This window comes from Chamaea fasciata, unplaced genomic scaffold, assembly GCF_029207755.1.
Source record: "Chamaea fasciata isolate MVZ Bird 193981 ecotype frontalis unplaced genomic scaffold, bChaFas1.0.hap1 SCAF_24, whole genome shotgun sequence".
Lineage (NCBI taxonomy): Eukaryota > Metazoa > Chordata > Aves > Passeriformes > Sylviidae > Chamaea > Chamaea fasciata.
This window is the reverse complement of record NW_027094109.1, coordinates 6,214,864-6,222,951: the sequence shown is the minus strand read 5'-3', so window position 1 is coordinate 6,222,951 and position 8,088 is coordinate 6,214,864. Positions and strand designations below refer to the sequence as shown.

Sequence of the window (8,088 nt, the reverse complement as noted above, 5' to 3'; positions counted from 1 at the left end):
GGGATCCTATATGGGGCTGGGGCTCTTCTATAGAGCAGGACTCTCCCTACGGGGTCCCATAATGAGCGGGCTCCCTTGTGGGGTCTTACAGGGCACAGAGGCTCCCCTGTAGGACAGGTCATCCCCTTTGTGGTTCCCTATGGCGCCGGGCTTCCCCCGCGGGGTCGCGCACGGGGCTCGTTGCCCCGGGGCGGGGGTTCCCCGCCGGGCCGGTGTCCCCGGAGCTCGGGCCGGTGTCCCCGGGGCTCGGGCCGGTGTCCCCGGGGCTCGGGCCGGTGTCCCCGGAGCTCGGGCCGGTCCCCCCCGGTTTCGGGCCGGTCCCCCCGCCCCGCCCGCCGCGTCACTTCCCCGGCCGGGCACTCAGCGTGCGACGGGCCTGACGTCACCGCCGGTCCGTGTTTACCGCGGTGCGGAACGGGAAGGGGAGAGGGAACCGGCACCGGGATCGGCACCGGCGGCGGCTCGGCGCCCCTCCGGCAGCGCCCGCAGCGCCCCCGGCACCGCCAGCGCACGGCCCGGCCATGGGGCAGCGCGCCCGGGCGCGCCCCGGCTGAGCGCCCCGCGCGTCCCGTCCCGTCCCTTCCCTTCCCGTCCCTTCCCGTCCCGTCCCGTCCGTGCCGTCCTGCCCTGCGGACCTTGGCCGGGGATGCTGGCGGGATGTCGGGCCCCGGCGCGGCCGTGCTGGCCTGGGCGCTGCTGGCCGGGGCGCTGCTGCCCGCGCCGCCCGTCCGGCCCCAGCCCCTGCCCCACGGGAAGCGCAAGGTGCAGGAGAAGGAAGCGCAGTTCAACACCGCCTACATCGACTGGGTGGACGCCAACCTGCTCAACATCTACGCCTTCAACCACAGCGTCCGGAGGAATAGGGTGAGCCGGGGTGGTCGCCACCGCCGCGTCCCCCGCGGGCTGTCTGTCCCCGGGGTGCCGGGGCCGTGGGGTGCGCAGGGCTCGGCAGCCTCTGCCACGGCGGCCGAGCAAAGTCCAGCCTTCGGTTCGAGCCGCCGCGGCCCGACCTGCCCGGCCAGCACCTCACCTGCCCCTGTCCCCGCAGACCGAGGGCGTGCGGGTGTCGGTCAATGTCCTCTCGGACCAAAACGACCGGCCCGTCCTCTTCGTGGTGAGGCAGAAGGAGGCGGTGGTCTCCTTCCAGGTGCCGCTCATCCTCCGGGGCCTGTGAGTACCAGCCCGGCGGGCAGGGATTCCCCACGCTGGAGTTCCCCAGGCTGGGATGCCCCACGCAGGAGTTCCCCAGGCTGGGATGCCCCACGCAGGAGCTCCCAGGGCTGGGATGCCCCACGCAGGGGTCCCGGGGAGGGGTCGGTGGGCACACACGGCTCTCCCTGCCCAGGTACCAGCGGAAATACGCCTACCAGGAGGTGAGCCGCACACTCTGCCAGCCGCAGACCAAGGCCGAGGTGGAGACCCAGCACTTCTACGTGGATGTCTCCACGCTGTCCCTCAACACTTCCTACCAGCTGCGGGTCACCCGCGTGGAGAACTTTGTGCTGCGGTGAGGGGAGCCCCCCGCCCTTGTGCCCTGCCCTGCCTGCTGCCTGTGGGGGCTGTGGGGGCTGTGGACTCCCCTGGACACCCATCACCTTTCCCGTGCTCTCTGCAGGACCAATGAAAGGTTCAGCTTCAATGCCACGGCTGCCCAGCCACAGGTGAGGGCGGCTAGCACGGCGTGGCACGGGAGGGGTCTGCACCCAGGAGGGGAGCGTGGCCGCCGTGGCAGCAACGGGCCCTTTGTCCCCACAGTACTTCAAGTACAAGTTCCCCGAGGAAGTGGACTCGGTGATCGTGAAGGTGACCTCAGCCATGGCCTTCCCCTGCTCCGTCATCTCCATCCAGGACATCCTGGTAGGTGTGGGCAGTGGCTCTCCTCTCTGGGTGACCCGTGGTGCCCGGTGGGGCTGACAGCCCCTCTGCCCCGCAGTGCCCCGTCTACGACCTGGACAACAACGTGGCCTTCATCGGGATGTACCAGACCATGACGAAGAAGGCGGCCATCACGGTGCAGGTGGGCACAGGGCCGTGCCGTGGGGCTGTGCCACGGGGCTGAGCTGCTCCTGGTCCCTGCCTGGTGCTGCCAGGCACCGCTGGCTACTGGAGCCCACAAAGGATGGCCCTGGGATAAGCACTGGCATGGGAGATGCCCTGCTGGGCTCTGCTGACCCCCGTCTCTCGCTGCAGAAGAAGGATTTCCCCAGCCATAGCTTCTACGTGGTGGTGGTGGTGAAGACGGAGGATGAGGCGTGCGGGGGGGCTCTGCCCTACTACCCCCTCTCCAAGGATGCCTCTCCAGGTTTGCAGTGGGGCTGCCACCGTGGGCTGTGCGTGGGGACGGGCTGGGGACAGGGCAGAGAGCTGAGCCCTGTCCCTGCCTTCTTCCAGATAAACCCGTGGATCAGCCCAACCGGCAGAAGACGCTGGAGGTGATGGTGTCACCCGCCATAACCTGTGAGTCTGGGAGGGGCTGGGGGTGCTGGGCTCTGTGGGGACCCGTGGCAGGTCCCCCGAGGTGCCACCCCCACTGAGGGCCTGTCCTGGCTCTGCGCAGCCGAGGCCTACGTGCGCAGTGTTCTCTTCTGCCTCGGCATCTTCCTCTCCTTCTACATCCTCACGCTGCTCATCGCCTGCTGGGAGAGCTGCCGGTGAGTGCCCGGGTGCCACAGTGCCGGGCTCTGAGCCCACGGCACAGTCCTGGAGGGGGCCCTGGGGCTGTGTCCCCTCGGGCTGAGAGCTGTTTCCCTCGGCAGGCAGCACAAGAGGAAGGGGCTCCTGGCAGCCATGGATTCGCCCAGCCTGGACACAGGTGAGGGCTGGAGGCAGCAGCCAGCAGCATGGAGGGGTCTGCCTGGGGAATTCCTCGTCATTCTGCCCCCTTGAGCCTGTGGCAAAGCCTCTGCCTCTGCAGGAGTATCCCCCTGAGCCCCTGGGGATAAATCCCAGTGTCAGGGGGACAGGGAGGTCCCAGACTTCTCTGCTGTGGGGCTGGCAGGGCTGTGCTGGGGCTTTGCATCTCACCAGGTCTGTCTCTTTCTTCTTGTGGCTTTCCGGGGACTCCCAGCATCGCTCCTGGGTAGGTGCCAGCTCTGTCCTTGGCTCCGAGCTCGCCCTGTGCCAGGGCAGGGGTGCTGTGAGCTGCTTTGTGCCCAGTGGCCCTGCAGCCCTGGGACAGGGATGCCACCAGGGGTGACAGGGACCCTCCTGTCCCGCAGGTCACTCCCGCAGCATCCCCGACTCCTTCCTGAACCACGGCCCCTACGACAGCTACGGTTACGGCTCCTTCGGTGAGTGCCACGTGCTGTCCCCCGTCCCTCACCCCCTGCCCGTGGGCTGTGCCCACCCTCTGCGTGTCCTTGTCCTTGCAGGGAACGGCTCCTCCAGCAGCACCGAGGGCGTCACAGACAGCCTGGCCTCAGCAGAGGTCTCCTACAGTTACGTGGGTGAGTTTTTGGGCCACTGGTGTGCCTGCAGCTCTGCAGAGCCCCGTGCCCAGTGGCATCCTGGCTCTGCCCCCTCCATCTCTGGGAAGGGTCCTGGGGCTGCCGGCCCCTCCGTGCAGCCCCCAGCGGGGTCTCCGTTGCTGGCACACCTCGGGGAGCTCTGCTCCAGTAACTCTGGCTTTCCTTTGAAGGGCAGGAGCAGTTCAAGCGGCGCACGCCCTCCGCCCCGACGAGGCCACTGAGCATTGCCATGGGTAGATGCTGGTACCGGGCAGGGTTGGGCCAATCAGGGCGAAATCTGCCCAGCCCCGAGCTGTGCCCAGAGCACAGAACCCCTGCTCCCTTCTGTCAGAGCAAGGGCAGCACCCGAGGGGCTGCGGGGCGGGACATTGTCCGCCCGGCCCTGGGTGTTCCCCAGCTGGCAGGGCCCCGGAGAACAGGCACAGGGCAATGCTTGCCCACGTGGGCACAGCCACCACCTGTCCCCAGGGCAGGGCTGTAGGGAACTGAAATCTGCCCCAGTGTGAGTTGGCAGGGAGGCAGCCCGGTGGTTAATTGGGGGTGATTGGGGTTCTGCGGGGTGGGCAGCGAGGCGGGCTGGCCCAGGGGCTGTGCTGATGGCCCCGGCTGGCCGCAGGGGAGCGGTCACTGGAGAACGTGGCCGGCCGGCCGCGCCTGGACTCGCTCAGCTCTGTGGAGGAGGACGACTACGACACGCTGGCCGACATCGACTACGACAAGAACGTCATCCGCACCAAGGTGCGCGTCCCCCCCAGCCCTGGCAGCTGCTCCCCGCTGGCCAGGCGAGCCCCTGACCCCCCTCTCCTTCCAGCAATACCTGTGCGTGGCCGACCTGGCGCGCAAGGACAAGCGGGTGCTGCGGAAGAAGTACCAGATTTATTTCTGGTGAGTGGGAGGCAGCGGGCAGGGGGGCACCAAGCAGCGTCCCAGCCTGGGGTGCACAGCAGGGACCCCCTGACAGCCCCGCTCTCCCCCAGGAACATCGCCACCATCGCTGTGTTCTACGCCCTCCCTGTCATCCAGCTCGTCATCACCTACCAGACAGTGAGTGTGGCCAGGGCAGCAGGGAGGGGCTCCTGGGAGCTCTGGGGGCTGCAGGCCCAAACCGTGCTCCCCAGCATGGTGGGGACAACCCTGGGAGCCCCTCTGTCCCTCACCCTGCCCGTGCCCACAGGTGGTGAATGTCACTGGCAACCAGGACATCTGCTACTACAACTTCTTGTGCGCCCACCCACTGGGGAACCTCAGGTGGGCTGGGGGGGACGGTGGAGGGTGACTGGGGGTCCCCTGTGCCCAGGGCTGGGCTGCAGCAGGACCCCGGGGAGGGAGGGGTGTCCACAGCACCCACATCGGGACTGGCCCCTTGCAGCGCCTTCAACAACATCCTCAGCAACCTGGGCTACGTCCTGCTGGGTTTGCTCTTCCTGCTGATCATCCTGCAGCGCGAGATCAACTACAACCGCGCGCTGCTGCGCAACGACGCCCACGCCCTGGTGAGGGACAGGGCTGCCTGGGGGGGCTCGGGCTGCCTGGGGGGGCTCAGCCTCCCGGGACCCCATACTTCCCCTCCCGCCCTGTCCTCTGCCCCGCAGGAGTGTGGCATCCCCAAGCACTTTGGGCTCTTCTACGCCATGGGCACCGCCCTCATGATGGAGGGGCTGCTCAGCGCCTGCTACCACGTCTGCCCCAACTACACCAACTTCCAGTTTGGTGAGTGCCCCCCTGGTCCCCCCTGACCCACACTGGGGCCACCCACGCCCCTCTCACCTCTGTGCCCCCTCAGACACCTCCTTCATGTACATGATCGCGGGGCTCTGCATGCTGAAGCTCTACCAGAAGCGTCACCCGGACATCAACGCCAGCGCCTACAGCGCCTACGCCTGCCTGGCCCTCGTCATCTTCTTCTCCGTGGTGGGCGTGGTGAGTCCGGTGGGCGCTGAGGGAGGGGGGCTGGCGGCCCCCACAGCTCACTGCCCAGCCCCCTGCTGGCCCTGCAGGTCTTTGGGAAGGGGAACACGGCCTTCTGGATCGTCTTCTCCGTCATCCACATCGTGGCCACGCTGCTGCTGAGCACACAGCTGTACTACATGGGCCGCTGGAAGCTGGGTGAGGGGGGCTCCGTGGGCGAGGTGGGAGGGGACAATGTGGTGGCCCCCCGGTGTCACCTCCGCTCTCCCCACAGACTCGGGCATCCTGCGCAGGATCCTGCACGTGCTGTACACGGACTGCGTCCGGCAGTGCAGCGGGCCCATGTACGTGGTGAGTGCTGGCACCGGGGCCCCCGGCTCTGCAGAGACCCTCCCTGGCACAGCCCCCCCAGTGCACCGCCCCTCACAGCCCCCTCCTCTTCTGCAGGACCGAATGGTGCTCCTGGTCATGGGGAACATCATCAACTGGTCACTGTGAGTGCAGAGCTGGGCACGCGCCAGATCCCGCCCTGCTTCTCCCCATCCCTGCTGCCGCCCCCCACCCCGCTCCTGCAGCCCTGCTACCCCTCCGTGGGGCTGGGCTGAGGATGGGCAGCTCGTGGCAGCTGTGAGCCCAGCATGGCAGGTCCCCCTGCAGCTGTGGCACCCCAGAGTCCTCATGTGCTGCCTGATCTCCCAGAGGCTGCAGACATGCTTTGGGGACAGTGGGCATGGCAGGGGGACCCCCAGGCTGACCCCACTGCCTGCCCCTGCCTCCCCAGCGCTGCCTACGGCCTCATTGTCCGCCCGAATGATTTTGCTTCCTACCTGCTGGCCATCGGCATCTGCAACCTGCTCCTCTACTTCGCCTTCTACATTATCATGAAGGTGGGAGTTGTGCCCTGGGCCCCCACGGGCCCAGCAGGGAGGGCAGGGCAGGGCATGGATGGGCACTGCTGCCAGCCGCTGCCCACACGGTGACCCCAGCCTCCCCCACAGCTCCGCAGTGGCGAGCGCATCAAGCTCATCCCCCTGCTCTGCATCATCAGCACCTCCGTGGTCTGGGGCTTTGCCCTCTTTTTCTTCTTCCAGGGGCTCAGCACGTGGCAGGTGAGCGGGAGGGTGGCACAGGCAGCAGGGTGGGCAGGGTGGCTGTGGGCAGACACAGTGACACTGGCCCTGTGCCCGGCAGAAAACGCCAGCTGAATCCCGGGAGCACAACCGTGACTGCATCCTGCTCGACTTCTTTGACGACCACGACATCTGGCATTTCCTCTCCTCCATCGCCATGTTCGGCTCCTTCCTGGTAGGTGCTGGTTCCACCGGCACAGAAGCCGCTGTCCCCAGTTCCCCGGCTCCCCAGTGCCCTGCTCCCCTCACTCCCCTCGCTCCCCTCGCTCCACAGGTGCTGCTGACGCTGGACGATGACCTGGACTGTGTCCAGCGGGACAAGATCTACGTCTTCTAGGAGCCTGCAGCCACCCGCTGCCCTGGGACTGTGCCAAACGCCCGGCTGCGGCCCCGGGAGGGGGACCCACCCCTGGGGAGGGATGTCTGCGCTGCAGGTCCTGCCAACCACTCCGTCCCCCTCCCCACACAGCGCGGGGGTCCTGGTCTGTCTCCTCCCCGCCAGCCGGGTCCCTCCAGGCACTTTGTGCCCATCCCTGGGCCCATCACAGCCAAAAATGGGGCTGGGGGGGCCACCGGAGCATCCGTCCTCGGTGGCAAGTGACACTGGAAAAGGTGCTGCTGCTGCTGCTCCGTGTCTGTGTGCCCGTGGGCACGGTGAGGGGATCGGGGCGAGCGCCGTGCCAGCAGCCCCGTGGCCCCCCGAGCACGTGGGTGTGGGTCTCTCTTCAGTGCCTGAGTCGAGTGGGTGGGAGGTGGGGGTGCGTGGGGCCAGCACGGTGGTGGCGGTGCCCGGTGAGCCCCCACTCGTGTCTCCTCCAGCGTCCCGGGAGGGGGTGGCCGCAGTGGGCCCCCGTCGCCGCTGCCCGTCGAGGTGCCGCGCACCCCGCGCGTGGATCTGCTGGGAAGGGACTCGCATTAAAGTGTCTGCACTTTCCCCGTGCCTGCTGCCGCCTGCCGGGGGTCTCGGGGGGCAGCTGCCGCAGGCCCCGCGGTGCTGCCGGCTGCTTCTCCCCCCGGGGTTTTGGGAGAGGGGAGATGCTGCAGGGGCTGGGAAATGCTGCCGCGTGTGGGCAGGGTGGGGGCGGCCTGTGGGTCACGGGGGGCTGGCAGCCCCACGGGTGGGTAGGGATGCCCAGGGGGGTCGCACTTCACGGGCGGCAAAGTTCCCTGGGGGCTGGGGCCCCCTGTGGCACGGTCGCAGCGCGGTGCCCGGGCTGCTGCGTGCCCCGCTGTGCCCTGACCCGCTCCCGCTGGTGCCCGCGGGGCAGAGGGAATCCCGGGACCTGCGGGATGCCCAGGCGCGGTGCCCACGGGATGCCGCGGCCTCGCTGCCGGCCCCGGCAGCCCCGAGCAGCTACCGTGGGTGTCACCCGTGTCCCCGCAGCATCCCCGCGGGGGGACCCTGCTCCCGGCCCGGCTCCCGGCGGTGAGCGCACGGGAAAACCAGCCATGAAGTCAGGGCAGGAGCCCTCGGCGCTGCCGCCTGGCTATAAAAGGATTTACTCCATCAGCCCCCGGCCCGGTTCCGCCCTGGCCCCGGCCCCGCTGGGGCGGAGGCACGCGGGGAATGCTCGAGCACGGGC

The 8,088-nt window shown here is 68.5% G+C and overlaps 1 protein-coding gene across 5 annotated transcripts; it reads left to right on the top strand.

Annotated features, from left to right (window-relative positions):
• The first annotated feature begins 394 nt into the window (after positions 1 to 394).
• On the top strand, positions 395 to 7,439 carry SIDT2 (SID1 transmembrane family member 2). Of its 5 annotated transcripts, XM_066203415.1 has the most exons (28): positions 395 to 864; positions 1,049 to 1,170; positions 1,346 to 1,507; positions 1,616 to 1,661; positions 1,756 to 1,857; positions 1,934 to 2,017; positions 2,191 to 2,302; positions 2,392 to 2,457; positions 2,558 to 2,651; positions 2,757 to 2,812; positions 3,068 to 3,079; positions 3,219 to 3,290; positions 3,372 to 3,446; positions 3,638 to 3,700; positions 4,084 to 4,205; positions 4,279 to 4,352; positions 4,445 to 4,511; positions 4,642 to 4,715; positions 4,837 to 4,960; positions 5,060 to 5,177; positions 5,251 to 5,387; positions 5,465 to 5,573; positions 5,650 to 5,726; positions 5,823 to 5,869; positions 6,157 to 6,262; positions 6,374 to 6,484; positions 6,567 to 6,680; positions 6,780 to 7,439. In XM_066203415.1, exons 1-28 carry the CDS (start codon positions 658 to 660, stop codon positions 6,840 to 6,842), a joined length of 2,616 nt encoding a protein of 871 aa, XP_066059512.1. In that variant the 5' UTR covers positions 395 to 657; the 3' UTR covers positions 6,843 to 7,439. The 5 variants fall into 5 exon arrangements, with proteins under 5 accessions (XP_066059512.1, XP_066059513.1, XP_066059514.1 ...); XM_066203416.1 differs by lacking the exon at positions 3,068 to 3,079; XM_066203417.1 differs by lacking the exon at positions 3,638 to 3,700.
• The last annotated feature ends 649 nt before the right edge of the window (positions 7,440 to 8,088 follow it).